A 17,941-nucleotide genomic window follows, 5' to 3' on the forward strand; every position below is an offset into this window, starting at 1 on the left:
CCTGGGACAAAGTATTACAGTAGCCTAAGCACAGCTGTGATTTTAGGAAGAGGAAGAGTAAGGAGATTAGATAAGCATTTAAGAATCAGATATCCTGCTATCAAGTGAATGTTTTTAAAGATAACAGAATATGAACATAGAAAGTATGAACTGTTGCTCACACACAGATGAATCCTGAAGAAGCACAACACTTGTCTTCAAAGTCTAAAATACAGCGTGGAGCACATTTTGGTAGGTTGCTGTATGAAGATTGACATGATGTTAGCAGAAGAGTGCAACAGAGTTTCACTATCAAGAAGGACTTGATTAAAATGATTCACAAGTTTTAGTAAGTATTTATGGAAGATACTTGCTCTTATTAGAGGAGGGAGCACTAAAAAATGGATCATAAAAATTTATTTAGGCATTTCACTGGACAGAACCACTGAGTAGATGAGGCAGAAAAAGCCTCTAGAGATCACTTAGTCCAACCTCCTATTCAAAGCAAGGTCAGAATGTTGTTCAAAACCATTTCCAGTCTGGTTTTGAGTATCTCCAAGGATGGAGACTTCAGAGTCTCTCTGGACTACTTGTTCCAGTGTTTTACCAACCTCAGAGTGATAAATAAATGAATAAATAAATAAATGAATAAATAAATAAATAAATCTTGTTTAAATGGATTTTTTTGTATTTCAGAAATTTTGCATCTGTATGTGTAGTCAGCAAGCCCAGCCACTAAAGAAACAAAATACTGTACAAATGGCTAGCATCAGCTACACTTTTGCCGCTTAATTTTCCGTGTGGAGCCATACACGTAAAGGTTTTGTAAAATAAAACAAAATGTTTGCAGCAAAATTCCTGCCTGTGAGTATCATGGACACTCACTGTTCATGTATGTATGATTTGTTTTCTTAATCAGTCTAGTCACAGACCCTTTGTTAAAGTGCAATGAGTTGAGCCAGAGCTACTGGTGTTTAAAACTATTCAAATGAAAAAAAAACCTTGAGATCATGAATAGATAACATTGTTTTATATGAATGTGGTTTGGGTTAATGCAAAAAACTGTTCAGAAGTTTTCTTAGCACAGTATATGTAAGCCAAAGTAAATGCTCCAGTCACTAAAGTAGATCTACAACCTGCAGATCACTATATAATAAAACCAGCTTCTATGCTTTTTTAATAGTGCAAGTCTGTATGACTCGAGTCAGTCAATTATTTTAATGAAAATCTTTTTTTCTTTCTCCTACTGTCTGAAAAGCAAATTCAGGTCTTGTGTCTAGGTCTGAGTGAAGCTGGATGCAACACTTCAGTTAAAGTTGGTAGAGATACTTAGCTGCAGAATGTCCATTGATTTCAGTGGGAGACATAGTTAACGTTTGAGGATCTGAGCTCTAAACTTCCCAGATACCCTTTTTTGCATTTGCATGCAAAAGTATGTTCTCATAAATTGGTAAAACCCAGGACAACCCTGAAACTTCCAATAAAACTCCACAACTGTATTGTCTCCAGTGTGTTGCCGTTTCAAGGAGTCTTATTTGAACATTTTACCAATACTATTTTTCATCTAGGACAAGGTCCAGTACGCGTACGTGGAGGTAACTGTTGGTCCTACCATATAACCTCTGGAGAGGGAAATGCCTTCACTTTCATCGACAAACGATAGGATTTTCTTCCAGCTACAGCCTCCAGTGCAGTTTTTCTTCGACGTTTCAAATTAATAAACATTTTATCTTAAACAAAAGAAAAAGAGTGCACTGTATTACTGATTTTTATTTTCAGCCGGCAAAAACTGTTGTTCTACTAAAAAGAACAGGAACCCAAACAAAAATGATCTTTAGTAATTTTGGTGTTTCCACACGGCAGCAACAAGAACAAAGCCTAACCTCCACCTAGAGATCTATAAAATATAAAGAAATTCACCACAAACCTACAAGAAACTGAAATATAGTTCCCAAGCCATGAATGTGCCTGGAGAAGAGACACTGGCCAACTTCACACCGTGCTTCAGTCAGAAAAAAAAAGGCACAAGAGATAAGGTGCTTCCTGGTACATGGGAAGCTGAACTAGATGATCACGATGACCCTTCTACTCCTGAAGACCAAACATCAATGGGTATTCCAAAAGAAAATATTCTGCCGGTGAGGATTTAATCAAACTCCAGAGAAACAGCAAGGAAAAGGCAGACACGTTCTGTATCATTGGTAAACAGCTGTTTCATCACACAAACAAACCTTTATCAGTTCATTGGAACAATCTCAACCTGCTGGAATTTGTTCTTTTCCAGTTGTACTGCCCCATATTTCAAACTCTCTGGCAAGTTGATGGGTTTTACCAGAGGCAGTAAAACATAATATTCATACAATACAGTGAAAATCTCCATACCTCTCCCTATCCCCTGCCCCCCTCCCCCAAACTGCACGCAAGCAAAATAAAACATTCAAAACATGAAAAACTGTTTGATTGTCCATAAGGATGCTGGATATCTACTAAACAAGTGCAAAGTTTAATCACACTTGCCACATAAGATGCACAAGATAAATGAGCAGTTTGATTACACAAGTCAAGTTATAAAGACACAACCCCGATCCCGCAAACCCTTATTCACACAGGCTCTTTCTAATGTGGGTATCCCATACATGGGGCTGCTTATGTGAATAAGAGTTTACAGGGTGGCTTCAACAGCTGCAGCTTCTCTGACTTTAATTTTAATCTAAAACTCAGTTCCTGACAGCTTCATCTTATCTATTTAAGAATACTGTAAGTGGATATCATGATGTATCATTGAGCACAGTAAGTGGATATCACAATATGATATGATCGTAACATCCGGTGCTCCCAGTCACTTAGTCCAGGGATTAAAGAGAAAAAATGGACTGAAATACCCTCTAAGAATACCAGCATGGGGTGTTTAGTCCATGCTTCCAGATGACGGAGAAAAGGTAGACCACTGAAAACATGGAACAAATCAATATTCTGCCCATGAGTCATCTGTCATAGAGGACACCCACCAGCTGCTTGGTCCTTAATACCAATGACGCTCCAAAGATCCTGGACAGTCCTAATTGTAACAGGATGCCACAAATAAGGCAGCTTGTCATAGAGCCCCAGTGCACAAAAGTCCTAATTCACATAAATCTGAAATAACACCAGATTTCACAGTTTTCACAGAAAGCCCAGGCAGACCATAGGGAGCTCGTTTAAGGCTCCCACTGTAAAACCATATTAAAGAGTTGCAGTATCTTGTGCTCATTTCAATTTATTGAATGGTCTAGCAGCTACCTGCTCCATGTAGAGCTAGTGTATCTAATTCTTCGTTAATTTTTTTAGAAAACAATAAATAACTACTGTAGAAGAAGAAGTGAGATTCTTCTACTTAAATTCAGCTTGTACTTATTATTTTATTAAAATATAGTTTAACGGATTGCATCTGCCAGAACTGACTGAGGACAAGGTATCACAGTATGTAGCAGATGAGAGTGATCAAACCGAATACTAACATGCCTACTACCAATAATACAAAACAGTCATGAAAGAAAAGGCACATATTCTCTCTGGTCTCCTTCCTTTTTCCGCCCATGACGAATGAGCTATAAATTCACTCCCACTTTGTGTCATGTAAAGCTATTTTATGACTGCCTGTGGTACACGAGCATTCTGTATTCCACAAACCTGCAACACTTCTTACCGTAAACAATGACTGTTGTGTTTACAGCTTTGATTGATGGCCCACTCTTCACGTGGCAGGTGTACTGGCCTTTATCAATATCACGCACTTTGTCAACAACGAGGATACTGTAAAAAATATTGGCTTCTGTATTCTTCTGGTCAATGCGCTGCGTTATAGAACCTCTTCTCCTTGCCTATAAAAGCAAAAATGAACAAAAGCGAGCTTAATCAAAGCAATTTTCATTATTATTAAGATTTTTATTTTACTCTACTGCCACCATACCTTAATAAAAAAAAATCCAGATCTCCCTGTACAGCACAGACATGGGAAAGATGCCTAACATTTCCAGAGGGTCAACAAAAAAAATTATATGTAACATTATATGGCAATTCATTCTTATCTTCTCCAGGGTTGTAATAGCATCCAAACTAGTTCTTTCCAGATGAAGATCATCCCTTCTGTATGGCCTGCCACACCAACATGCCCCAGGTCCCCACTGCACCTCGTCCAGCATTGCCCGTAAAAATCCCTGAAGCCATGGTGTGAAGAGCAGCACATAAATCGGTGCCTGGACTCAGTGCCATAGGCAGCAGACATTCAGAAGAAGAGAGCATCAACACAAGAAGGGGAGAATTCTGGAAACGCTATAGATGGAAAAGGGACTAGATTTGGCAAGGGAATAACAGGGTGGAACTGAAGATAATGTGCATCTGAGGAGTTATTTCCTGCAACTCCCCCTCAGCCTTTGGCCTCAAAGTTTATTTAACCCAGGACATTGTTGGTGTCTTATAAACACTGAGCACCCTTCAGTTACCATCCCAATAAAAACAAAGCAGAATTTCACAAGTGTAGTGTCCAGCTAGGGCTTGGTAAGACAGCAATGAGCAATATAATACATTTGGAACATTTCTCTTTTTGCTAAGTTGTTTATTTCTGAGGTGAAAAAATGCCAGGGAAAAAGGCTACAGTATGCAAGAAACAATTGCATTAATCTTGCCTATATAATGTAATCATAATTTCAGTTTGTGATTAGGCACAATGAATGACATAATAGATGATCTTCACTTGAATCATCAGCATAAATCAAACTGACATGAAAGGAATGGGAGTTGTAAACCTTAAACTAATGTCAAATTTCTTATCAGCTTTACACTGACTCCCTGGCAGATATTCTGTAAGCGACATATATTTATGAGGATGCTCCCAGCAGGGGGGGAGGAGAAGCACATTCAAGATCATGCCTGTAGCTGTCAAAACAAGAGGATTGTTCATGTGACACTTAACAAATGAGATTTTGGCTAGCTAAATCAAAATATCTTTTCTAAACATGCTCGAGTCGGGTGCCTGACTGTCTGCCAGTCTTTGAAATGAATGTGTTGAGAAAGACAGCCTCATGGCAAACTTTTTTGTTACAAGAAAGAGCCCCTGCCTGGGACTGGATGATAAATTTCTATCATTTCCCCAGGTCGAAAAGACACTCCTGGGAATGAAACAATTCTAGCGTTTGCTCGTGATTATGCAATATAACCAGAGTATATTGTGCAAACATGTTTACTTACTCAATTAGGCACCAGAAAGAAAAAAAGAAACCTTAAGAGGCATGTCAGCAAGGGTCAAAATGATGGAATGCGAACCACGGCAAGCATTTCGAAGCAAAATTCCTCCCAGGATGCTAGATACAGCATGATCTGTGGGAAACCCCTGGCTGCTTCATTTCAACCACAGCACTCACTTCTCCAGGATAAGTCCACGTCATCTGCACTCTGGTGTTCCAGGCTGCGGTGACAGTACAGTTAATTGCTAGGCTGTCTCCTTTCAGCAACTTGACAAGACGCGGGGTGCTTAACTGAACATCAAAAATCGTGTTGGCTGCATGTGACAAAGAAGAAAAAAAGTGAGTAACGTCACCAGGGCAGAGCGCTTTCTGAAAGACAGGGAGTAGAGAACACTACTTACTCTCACGGTGTGTTAGGTACTTTGTGCTGTACGTGTGTCCACCGATGGTTGTCTCGCAGCTCAGGAGCCCTATGAACCTGTAGGTTGCCTTAGGTATTCTGAAGCCTTTCATGCTGTCCCAGATTATTGTCTTGCCATCAGGAATTAGGGTTTCTAGTGGAATCTGGAAGTGTCAAACACACATCATAAAAACAACTCATCCTCATGCCACTCTCTAATCAAAGCAGCCTAATAAAAAGGAATGGGGAAAAACCCACCCTAAAAAATGCCAATCAAAGTAGAACGGATGACATTTAATTACGCAGATTTTTCAAGTCACATTTTCATCACAAAATAGAGGAAAAATCTGGGTGAAGAATGTGAATGTTTTATTTGTTTCCAAGATTTCATTATTTATAACAGGATGTAATTTATGACACAATAGATTGACACTATCATTAGCCTCAGCGCTTGGGCTGCTATTCTGTTGGCTCCTGGTTGGCAGCTAAAGTGCTCATCTTGGCAAACCTTTGCAATTAAGTATCCTGGTTTCACCACTGAGACACAAATGCACATATTTCAATGGAGGTGATAAATGGACTTAATTTGCTGTCATTTCATGGCTTTAACAAATTCCTGCCAGGATTCAATTTGATGCTTCTCACGTTTATGTTGTCTGAAGGACTGGACTGTTTAAAAAAAAAAAAAAAAAAAGAAGTTAAGGACATGACTGGCTGTCCAAAGCTGACCAGTCAGAGTACACATCTCTAAGTGATCACATACAATGTGAAGTACAAATTTTAAAGCCAACAAGCTTCCTTGGGGACTTTTGTTGAGAACTACTGATTATACTGAATGGGGAAAGTCATATCGACTAGAGATTTTGAAAGGACGCCTTGAAACACTAAAACCATCATATTTCCACAGAAAAAGTATCCAGCACATTTTAAAAATTTGGCACTTCTAAGTCCCTCGGAAATTGAGGACCCAACAAGTACTTAATGTAAAGCCATCAGGTGTTTTTAAACTTTAGACCTGAAAGCTAATGTGGACTAAAATATTACCACATAGGATCAAGTGTTCACTTTGCCAGCAGTAAAAAAAATATTTCATATGAGAGTCCTTTGACTTTTAAGCCCCATTTTAGCAAGGTATCAAGAAAACCCTGAAAAGATAAAGCATGACACAGGCACTGAAGTGCAGACAAGATCTCTTGTCATGGGTTTTTGTTATGCCTTATCAATGGAATAAATGTCACCGTTTGGGTAACACAGAGATCAGACATGAATACAAAGCCTGATGTGATTCTTCTTTTATAAAGCCTGCTTTTACGGTAAAAATAACATATTTTTAAAGATGACACAGAGTAGAGTTTGAGTGAATTATTGCCCTAAGCAAAGGCGCCTGGATCAAATAAGCACCTTGCAGCCCATCACCTCTTACTGTGTACCCAGTCTCACTACGTCCCCTTCATCTCCTCATCCTTCCCCTTTATTTGAGCAAAGGACTTAAGCATTGGCCAGTCCTCTCCTTCCTATGGCCAAAGCCAGCCTGAGTGGCTGCCAGAGGCTGGGGGAAGCATGGCTGCCCAGCACCTTCCTGAATGATACAGCTTCTCTCCAAAACACGGCAGTCGTGATGCTGCTGCTCTGCACACACCAAAAGCTACCCTTGAGATCACCTCCACTCATCTCATGCCATTTCCTCCAACAGAAAGGCACGGTGAATCAAATGAACAATAATTACAGAGCACAAAATGCTGTGGTAGAATTCCTTATCTTTACAACAGCTGATAAGATGCTATAATAAGCATGCAAATCACAGGGGAAGTGTGTTACACACACACGCGCGCACACTCAAATAAAGCCCATTACATTACAGCCTGCTGGCTACCATTCAACAATATCGAACTCTAAGAGCTCTGTTGCCATTCCTGTTCTAAATAAAACAAGTATTCAAGCTTTGGGTTAACTAGTTATGCTTTCAAGGGCTTCAACTGGATTTATCCTCTTGCCGCTTTGGTAGAAAACAGACTGTTTCTGAGCATATTCCTCCAAGAGTTTTCACATACACTGTGAAGAAAGAGTGAAGTCAGAGCCTCAGAGCCTCCCTAGACTCACATTTCCCAGGGAATGCATTCACTTCACATTAATTAGTTAATTGATGGTTTACTGAATTTGTATCAGCCTTACTCCAAGAATGGGAAAGTAACCGAAACATCCAGGATATGTCCAGGTCTTGGAAATACAGTGCTTATAAATATGATCCTGTTTTGCAACACTTAATGTTGTGATATTCAACAGGCTCACCTGCTCTGGAGGCGAATCTTTGCCTGCACATCTCATCTGACATCCCTCAAAAACAGCTAGAGCTACAGCCTTTTGTGTAATTTTTCACAGCTTTGAGACTAAGAAGTTGCACACGGTCACACGTGAAAGCATAACTCAACTGTTTTAAGTTTCTGTAAGGAAAACTTTGATTAGCAAAAGAGCAACGTGACACAGCTGGTCTCTGGCTAAGTCTTGGGGGTGGGAAACAAGACACTGCAACAAGTCCCTTTCAGAGGGTGGAAATACCAGGATTTTGTCTCAGAAGAGTAGTGGTGGCTGGGTGCTCACCCTCACAGCCCTTCACAGCTCTACCCTCTCTCCATACAGGCTTCAGTTTCCTACCCAGCTCTCCTCCACGCTGCTGGGCTCTGCCAACCCCACTGGTTCAGATGACCCATTTCCCACTCTCAGAGAAGCACAGTTGCTTTGCCTTGCCCTAAATCACCTCCCAGGGCACCACCTAGAGACATGACATCACCACCATGATGAACACTGCATGGGTGGTACAGGACAGAGGATCCCAGAATCACACAACAATTTAAGTTGGAAGGGACCTCTAGAGGTCACCTGGTCCATCGCCCATGCAGATCAGGGCCAACATTGTTCAGGGACTTGCCAAAAAATGGCCCATTTGGTCATCACAGAGACAAGTAGGAAACCTATGAAGAAACACAGGGCAGGCATTCAAAGAATTAATTTGTTTTGATGGCTGCAGTATACACAGAATTTATTGTCTACATGCTTATCTGTGTGAACCACATCACTGTGGCTCCCAGCGCAGTCTTGGCCTTTTACTTTCTTTGTACTTTGTTTCAAACTAGATTTCCATTTCTTTTCGTTCTTTGCTCAACACCAGCCACTGAACCTTTTTGGTACTCAGTGGCATTAACACAGTACTGCCACAAGGTTTTGGGTACATACATATGATTGAGAGTATATAGTCCAGCTGTGTTTCCCCACATCTCCAAAGGCAGGTTGTATTGGAAAGAACCAGGTGAAAGCATAGTGGAAACATATGTTAGGTTCTGAATGCTTGTCTTTTCTTTCATGTCTCCCCTTCCACCAATTTGGGAGGGATGAGGTGGCATCATTAACAATTCCCACTGTCTAGGTGTGTGACTCTCAGCATCCTTGGGGTTTTTTCCCTGCTTCTTTCGTTAAGCTGAAGCTTATTTATCTCTATCCCCATGAATGTCATTACTGTACTTTTGGATTCTCTGTTATAAAGTCAACAAAGAGAGGTACCAAACCATTGTACCAAAAGGTGATGTTTTCTCCATTTAACAGGATAAGAGCAAATGAAGATGCAAGAGAAGTGCACACCTTAGCTGCAATGAGATTTATCTTATTTTAGGGATCTTGAATGAAGCTGCTAGAATCATATGGATAGGAATGATGGTTTCAGAAGCTCTGGATATCTGCCTATTAAAGATTAGAACAAAACTATCAATTAATTTCACAGCTCTTCATGTCATGAGGAAAAGAAAAGGCCATCGGCTGTTGCAAATATAGATTATCATAACAGGACCTGAAGGCTACATTTGAAATAGGAATGAAAAGCTCCACCCCTATAACCCAATCCCTGTTTTATTAGCTTCTTGATTTTTAAGACTCCTATGTTGCACATGATTGCCATGCTATAGAATATAATTTGTACAGATGTTCAGCCTGGAAGTTAGAGCAAGGCAGTATCTCAAAAAGACTGAGTAAGGTAAAGATGCAATTTTAATGAAAAAATCATTTGTAGTGTTGAAGATGGAAGTAGCATTGCACAGGAACAGAACACTGAAGGCAGTGCTCATGCAGCCGTAACAAGTCCTTTCAGAAAAGATGGATTACCAAAAAATATTTACTATTTTTACTTCTTGGCAATATAGAATGCAGAACCTAATGACTCTAATGCTGGGGGCTTCTTTCCAGGTCCAGAGGATTGCATTATGGGGACACCGGCTTCTTCCTTTATCACTGAATGGAAAACACAGAATAGGTTTTGCCAGCTCTCCAGAAGTAGTATGCCTGCAGCTGTGAAATACATTTAACACTTCTTTTAATTGCTATGTGAGCAAAAGCTTGCTGGAATCTTCATATATGGGTGTTACAGATGATAAATAAAGTAAGGTATGATGTAATGCATTGTAGTTTACATGCTTCAGGAAATTCTGGGATTAATTAGGGAACACATTTATTTTTCCTGGAATGCAAAACATGTAAGCAACCAATCCTTTCTTTCAAGACTTGGCTCCAGCTCCTCCTTCTCCTTCCCAGAGTATTATATCTGGGTTCGATGGTGTAAAGATGTGCCTTACACCACAATCCAAGCTAAAGGCAAGTTGATATGAAAAAAGAAAAAAAGAAAAAAAAAAAAAAAAAGAGTAGCTATGTCTCAATCTCCTCCAAATAAGGAGAAAAGAAATTTTTTTTATATATTGTTTAATAGGAGAGAAGCCTGACAAGAATTTTGTCAGTTAGGAATTTAATATGTGAGATTTCAGATGCAACACTACAGTGCCCAAATAAGTTCCCACTCTACAACATCTACCCTATGGAAAGCCAAGCCTTGTTTACTTTTGATTCTATAACCACAGAATCTTGTGCATCATCCCCCCCCGGTGCACTTCTTGCAGGAGAACCATGCGTGTGTGCATGTACACACACATACAGTAACATCCTAGGTCAGATTATTTTATTTTCTCTGTATTTTGCTTTCTTTCAGATGAATTCACAGGTGGAAACGAAGAGGCAAAATCAGTGTCAATATTAGCAAAGCAGCACTGGATAGAATTTGTAAACCTCCAGGTCTAATTGAAACACAGGATCAAATCTGTGGCTGCTACAAAACTCTACAGTCAAAGAGGAATCAAAGATTTGTACTAATCTAGATAAGCATCTTGCAGTGGCATTGTTTGGCAATTGCATGTTATTCTATAAACAGACAAATTTCTTTTCCTTGTAACAAAGATGAACATTTATGCTACTATGTACAGAGAACTCCCTTTATCTAGAAACAAAAAGATTACTGGCAACTCCACCTAATTTTTAAGCCAAACAAAGGAACTTTGAAAAAAGAAGCACCATTCTCTGTCTTCACATCAGGTACTTTACTGCATACACATAGGTCAGCTAGCTGTCTGTGTAACGCCTAGGGCACCTAGGAAAGAAACTGTTTCCTCAAAACATGGAAAATATCTAGTTTTTCTAAAACTAGCCCTGCAGTCTCAAACTCTGCATGTTTCCCTACAAAGGGAAGCCATTCCTTGTCTTGTAAGTGCACTCGTATGTAAAAGCAAGCAGCAAAGTTGCTGGTGGGAGTGAGGTAGGGCAAAGGCTTGCAGAGATCCTTGCACAGCCTCAGCAGGTCTCCAGGGACTTCACTTACGAGCTGTTCCAGAGGACAGAAGAGGAAAGGGGAGGAAGGGCAGGGGAAGAGGTGGGAGGATCTCTCTTCTAACAAGAAACTCCTTCCTGGGCTTAAGAAACCTTTGTCAGCAAAGATTTAATAAAATGGTATGAAAAGTTTAAGTTTCTTCAGAAAATTCCCATCCAGCGTAAGAGGTTTGATGAAGCCCTTCTAGGAGATATGAGACAAAGCCTCCAGGATTGAAATATTTCTAAACACACTGACACCCAGAAACCTTGTTTAAGTAATACTAAATTGTTGAAATATTTCAAAAGCAAGCAAACAAACAAAAGCATCATCCATAAAACCACTTCTAGAGCACGCTTGGCTTGAGGTACCTTTTTTAAAGTAACAGCAACATTTGGTGCTGTGACTCTGCATGGGATGATCATTTCTCTTCCCACAGTCATGTGTATTATTTTAGGTATATCACTGTGCATCTCTACAAATGGATTGCCTGTATCTGCAAAAGAAGAAAAAGAAAAGGTTAATACCTGAAATCTTAAGACTGTGTATGGCAATTGTAACAGTGCATACAGCCTTGAAAGAGCAGACTAAACCTGTCCATAAGGAAAGCTAGACAAAGTCCTCGCATCAATCTTCTGTTTATTTTTATCTAAACAAGTTCAGCAAAGTATTATTAAAAATTTGAAAACGTATTTATCACTTAGTATCAACAGCAGTACTTTGGTATCTCCTTTAAAATGCTGGACAGCTGAAGTAGTAATCTTTCCCATTATGGCATTGTCTCTACTGCTGAGATGTGTTTCTTATTTCAGGGCATTTCTATTTTATTATCATCAGGAGAAGTAATTATATGGGAAGTGAGCTGAAATTCACTTATCAGGAAACCCTTACACAGGACATGTTCCTGATGTCTGCGAGGAAATTGATGGGAAAATCACATTGACTTCACCAGGAGAAAGAATCTACCGTGATTATCCAGCCATACTTCCAAATCTGAGAATACAGACTAGCAAGAGTTAATCATTTTCCTCCTTCCCGCTATCACAATACCTATGTGTCTCTTTTTTTCAGTGACAAGGTAACGAAAATGCCAGGAAAACATTAATTTCTTTCAACTCGATAACTAAAGCTTGGCAGAGTAATTTACCGTCCCTTGAACAATCCCTTTAACAAAGGGCATTGTCATAAATAGCTTGCAATGGGAACAGGGAACACTGCTGCTGCTATTGTTTGGACCACGTAACAAAGAGGGGCTCAAGCCACAGACTCTGGCTCCAAATCTTCTTTGCAGGTGTTCAGATACGAAGGTTTGGTTTGACTCGCATCACAAATAGACTACCCCAAATTCACATAAGTTTGGGGTTTTAACTCTTAAAAGAGTGGAACATTCAGATCCTTATTCTGTGCTTATCTACAGCTCCAATGTTTTTTCAGGCAAATCCTATTATTTTCACTCAGTCAAAAGTACTTGCAAATAACAATGTGAATCTTTCTTGGTAAGAAATGAGTAAAGCTAGCAAGAATTGACTCAAATTATACTATTTTATTCAAGTGCTCTGGTCCCAGACTTCTGCATGTTGACCTATGTTCATGCAAGTAGTTCTTCAAATACATTACTTTTGCTTCTCTTTCAAAAGTATGATCTCCACTTGCCAGTGTCATAAAACTGCTCTTCCCTTAGGGTCTTCTTTTGTTATTATATGCAATAATATTTTTGTTTGAGACATCAAACAGGAAGAGAAACAAATTCTGCTCTAATTTATACTGGGGAGAATCCCAAGGTAGACTACCTCAAATGTACCCCAGGGTAAAGTTTTCCTAAAGAGGTGTAATGAAACAGTTACACAAACTTTCTGAAATTAAAGCCACAATGCTTTATTAAATAATAGGTGTTAAACATCCACTGAGATTGCAAAAGGAACTTATGAGTAATAGAGGATGCGTATGTAATAAAAAACACCCTAAGGACTTGTTAGGCTGATGTTTCCTCTGCAGTACGATTCAAGGAAAGACCAAGAATGAACCTGTTTGTAGCACGGTGAAAAGAACCTTTTTTGTTTCAGTGGCTGCAGCCGCAGAAGAGGTCACCTGCCCCTTAACATCACCAGACAAACCGATTTACTACTCCCCAAAGACTCATTTGTCTTTGTCACAAAATTAAGAGCTCCTGCCCAAAACCAGCAAGCTTTGCAAAGTAGTTTCCTGTATCATAATCTCCAGATCATTACAAGTGTGAGGAAGAGCTGTTCTGGGGACTACCGGTGCTGTCTGCAGACACAGTGTCACCACTGACTGATGCCAATATCAAGGCAGTGGGGGCTGTGCGGCTCAGACCTCACAGGATTCCTGCCCATCCGAAGGCAGGGACAGGAAACAAGCACAAAACACCATGCTTGACTTTTTTATTTTTATTTCTTCTTCTTCAATGGAAACGCACGTTCACATCTGAAGAAGTCAATGAAGCGCTCTATAAAAGTAACTGAGAATGCCCTGGCTGCTCTTGGTAGGCTTTAAAGCTCAGTCACAACCTGTCTTGGTACAGTCCCTGCAGTGGCACACCACGGCGTCTCCGTGCCCCCGCTATTCGCGTGCAGAGCTCCCATTGACATCACTGGGGACTTCCGCCATGGGCTGGAGGGCAATCGACGGCCCCAAGTGCTCCAAATGTCTTCCTGCTTTTGATTAAAAGAAATACGCATCATGTTTCCTAGCACAGTTTTGTTTTCATAATGAGTGTGGAGGCTTTTCCTGATTCCCTTTGATTTTATTCTCCTTCCGTCTTAATGGCCGTAAGGGGATACTCTCAGTGCCTCGAGACCAGAGCCTGGTGCAGGCTCTACCAGCCTGGATGAGGCAGAGTCAAACTGACGCCAGCACCAGGGCAGGTTATACCATGTTGGCAGGGTATGCCAACAACATGGAATCCTTCTGTCCCCAAAAAAATAGCACTCCTTGCCTCTGTTTTCCTTTTCCCCTCCCATCACAGCCCTAGCTATTGCCAGCGGCTTCTGCTACATTTCCTCCCAATTCCTTCCTGAAGGGAGGTAAATGCCATCCTTCCCTGAACAGCTGGCTGGCAGCACATCTGGGATGACCTAACCCCCCACTGGCGGACTCCTGGGCCAGCTTTACTCACTTTTATGCTCAGAAAGCTCTAGACATAAAAGCAACATCATGGATTGACCTGTCCTGAAGATCACATCCAAGTTACACATTTAGCTCCATTGGGATTTGGAATGGAATATCTAAGAGGGTCAAACTTGTTTTTTTAGTTTTGGTTGGGTTTTGTGGTGTTTTTTTTCTTCAGAGATGCCTGCAAGGGTAGAAAAATGAAAGCTGGACAGTCAGAATATTTGCATGTGTTAAAGGTTACTCAGTTTACATTGTGCCTGGAATTAATGACTGGGTGCTGGTTTGACTGTGTTCCTTACAATATCTCTCAGTTACAATCAACATGAAACCACAAAAAGCGTTCATGAAATCACAAAATCCATGAAGGTCACTTGCTATATTGTTAAAGAATATAAATAGCAGCTTTTTATTAAGCTGGTTGGCAGCCAGATACAAACTAGGTAAGAGACTTAACACAAGCAATATTATGTCTGGTATCAGTAACCTGTCTAGGCTATTTATGGGGTTTGCACAAACAACTAAATTAGCCAACACTGAAATGCCAAATTCAAAAAAGATGGAGAGGTTCTTTTTTTTCCACAAGCTTCAGCTACTGTTCTTGGGTTTGTTTTGTTTTTAATAATCTGAGCTATGTAAGTCAGAGTACTTACACATTTGCAAGAAGAAAAGTCTCTGCAGGAATATCTGAGCTCCTTGAAATTCTCTGAAAGTTTGTCCTCTGAAGTTCTTCCAAAATACCTACTTACACCTGGCTCATCATTAAGATTTTTTGGGGGCTGAAAGAGCCAAACCAGTTTCCTCACATTCACATAACATCCTTTTCCCTCATGCATATGAAAAGGAAGGACCAAAGTCTTTAGTAAAGTACAGGCTTGAAAACTTCATTAAAGATAATAAGCCAACTGCCAAATTCCCCTTTCCATTGTAGGGATTCACTCTAACTAACTTTATGTATCCCAGCCAGATTAGTAGAGCTGTTCAGAAGTAATTTGAGAAGAACCTTGCACACCAAGAGCGGCTCTCATCTCACTTAACATCTAAAACACAGACATCTCTCACTGAGCTAGGTGGGCAACCTGTCAGTGTTGTCACTGAGGGGAAAGGGGGATTTCTGCCACGGGACTCATCTGCCCCATTTTAGACATCTGTTTTATGATGAGATGAATCATGCCCTAGGAAATGCACCTACTCAACCCGCTCACATGTAAGTACCTATGTTCCTTAAGAAAAAAAAAATAATAATCCCATTTGACATGTCTGGAAGTACAACACATCTGCAAGAAGGACTTTTCCACTCTTGCCTCTCTTTAGCCTGTAAAATAATACTCTTCAAATTCAAATTATTTCTCAACCTTGAAAGAAGACTTGAGATATAAATTAACAATCACAGAAGTCCAGGGAAAAAAAATAAAAAGGAAAAGGAGGGGAATACTTTGTATCTGGAGCACATTCACAGATGAAGCATTGCTAGCATAACTGTACGGTGATTTTTAGGCAGGGTTTGTTTGTTTTCCTTTGGGGCTAGTTATAGAATGCTATCATTGACGCAGGTCTGCAACACACACAAAACATGTCTATAACTCTTATGGAAAAATATTCTGACCTACATTAGCCGGAAAATCCATGCTAGAGTACTATGTTCAGAAAATGATCTCTAGAAAGGCTACTGGACATTAAGAACCCTTTTTCAGATGTATCCCTGCTTCTTGGATAGTTCATCTTGGGAATGTAGCCCTGTTTCAGTAGGAGCTATAAGCCTTGGTGAGGAAGAAGAACCTCAGAGGGTTCAGTGCCTGGCCTTCGATGCTGCCAAGGCCTCCGCATGTGCTCCGCTCAGCACAGCGTACCAACATGTGAAGTCCACGTACATGCAATGACAAAAGCATGTCAATTATAGGTGATTGACATCAGCAAGTCCTAGAGGGCTCCGTTTTGTACCAGGAACCCCATTAGACACTAAAAATGTGTCTGCACACTTGACACAGCTGTAGCGTAGTTTAACTTCAACTAGTTTCCTTTTCATAACAGAAGTGCTATCATATTATTGACTCTGACAGTGCGAGCCAAAACTGTACTGCTCACTTTAAAACTGTGCCAAAAGCAAAGACAGAAAAAAGGCACAGGGGAGGAAGAGTTTCCCAGGCCTCAGCAGGTTCTTCTGTCAGCACTTTATTTCTGAATATGAAGAAGAAAAAGGAAAAAGAAGAAGAAAATCTCCCTTTCTTTTAGGTTTCAGGGTGTTTTGTCTTACTGCTTTTTTCACCTGTTGAATTATTTTGACTTTAATGTTTCTGATCTTAAGAGACCCTCTTGGGGAACTCTTTGGATGCTCTCCCTGTTCTGCAACATAGTACCTTTAGGGTTATAGGACTCAATCCATTCAAGCTAAGTCTTAATTCCACATCAGTTCTGGGGCTGGATCCAGCTATCTGTCAACAAGTGGACCTCCCAAGGAGACGCCATATGCTCAGCACTTGCAGAATACAACTCTAGAGTTTGAAAATGCACTCAAAACCCCAGATGTTTTGGCAATTCAGAGGCTTACATTTTGAAGCATTCACTAATGCTAAAGCCCTTCATTTTGGACTGTCCGACCCAAGACACATCTCAAGTGAAAGATCCAAAACTAGTGGACATGTTTGACATTCTAGGCAATGGTGAGTACTAGTACTCTCAGGACTTGTACCTTTAATTACCCAGCTCTGATTTGTCTCACCTGATTTAAATCATCTCAGAGCAAGACAGGCTTGTTCTCCAGATTCCTTGAAAAGTCAGTGATGAGAAATACGTACCAGAAGGTCCTTGTTTCTTTCTGTTAAGTACAGAAAGAGAATAGACAGCTGACTCAGCCTAGAGGTCTGATTTTAAAACAGGTATTTTGAATGGTGTTTAATTGAAGTACCAATACATGTCTCATTACGCAAGGAAAAGTATGTGGTCAGAAGACACACACAGCAGGAGTTCCAGGGGAGACAAGGAGAGGGAGAACATCGACCAAGAAATGGGCTAACATCCTAAGGCCAAGTACAACTTCACTTAGCGACAAATTCTTCATTGCAGCAGAATTAAGACCTTATTCTTGTATATTAATAGCTGGAAGCTATCTTCATCACAGGAAGCAGCAACATTTCAACTTGAATCAAAGTTTTTTTAAATACATGCAAAAATCTAACCTTGATATATCAATGTTAGTTGAACTTATATGCTTTTCCTCTGTCATACCATGGGAACAACTGATCAAAGGCAAGAGATGAGGAGAGTAGAGAATGAAGAGAACTGCGCATTTTTGAAGAATATGAATGAGCCCCAGTAACTGGAAAATAGTGTCTTGGAGATAGTAGAACAAAGGCAGGCAGAAAGAAAAGCCTTCAGCACTGTCCCCAGGGAAATTACATAGGTTTCAAAACAGCCTGCTGATAAGTTTTGATTCTTAAATGTCTTTATTCCATAATTATCTCTTTTCAAGCAGAGAATTCCCCATGCCTCACTCCAGTGTACACAGTGAGCGTTTATTACAAATCTTTCCATTTTACT

The 17,941-nt window shown here is 40.2% G+C and overlaps 1 protein-coding gene across 2 annotated transcripts in view; it reads right to left on the reverse strand.

Annotated features, from left to right (window-relative positions):
* The window catches only part of FLT1 (fms related receptor tyrosine kinase 1), a 117,848-nt gene that overhangs the window by 79,910 nt on the left and 19,997 nt on the right, over positions 1–17,941 (reverse strand). For both annotated transcript variants that reach the window (XM_055702683.1, XM_055702684.1), the window contains exons 4-8: positions 11,647–11,771; positions 5,603–5,765; positions 5,379–5,515; positions 3,665–3,839; positions 1,592–1,709 (exon numbers count right to left, since the gene is read on the reverse strand). In XM_055702683.1, the coding sequence (XP_055558658.1) occupies positions 1,592–1,709; positions 3,665–3,839; positions 5,379–5,515; positions 5,603–5,765; positions 11,647–11,771 (718 nt within the window). The remainder of the gene's footprint in view (positions 1–1,591; positions 1,710–3,664; positions 3,840–5,378; positions 5,516–5,602; positions 5,766–11,646; positions 11,772–17,941) is intronic.

This window comes from Falco cherrug, chromosome 2 (assembly GCF_023634085.1).
Source record: "Falco cherrug isolate bFalChe1 chromosome 2, bFalChe1.pri, whole genome shotgun sequence".
In the NCBI taxonomy this organism is placed as follows: domain Eukaryota; kingdom Metazoa; phylum Chordata; class Aves; order Falconiformes; family Falconidae; genus Falco; species Falco cherrug.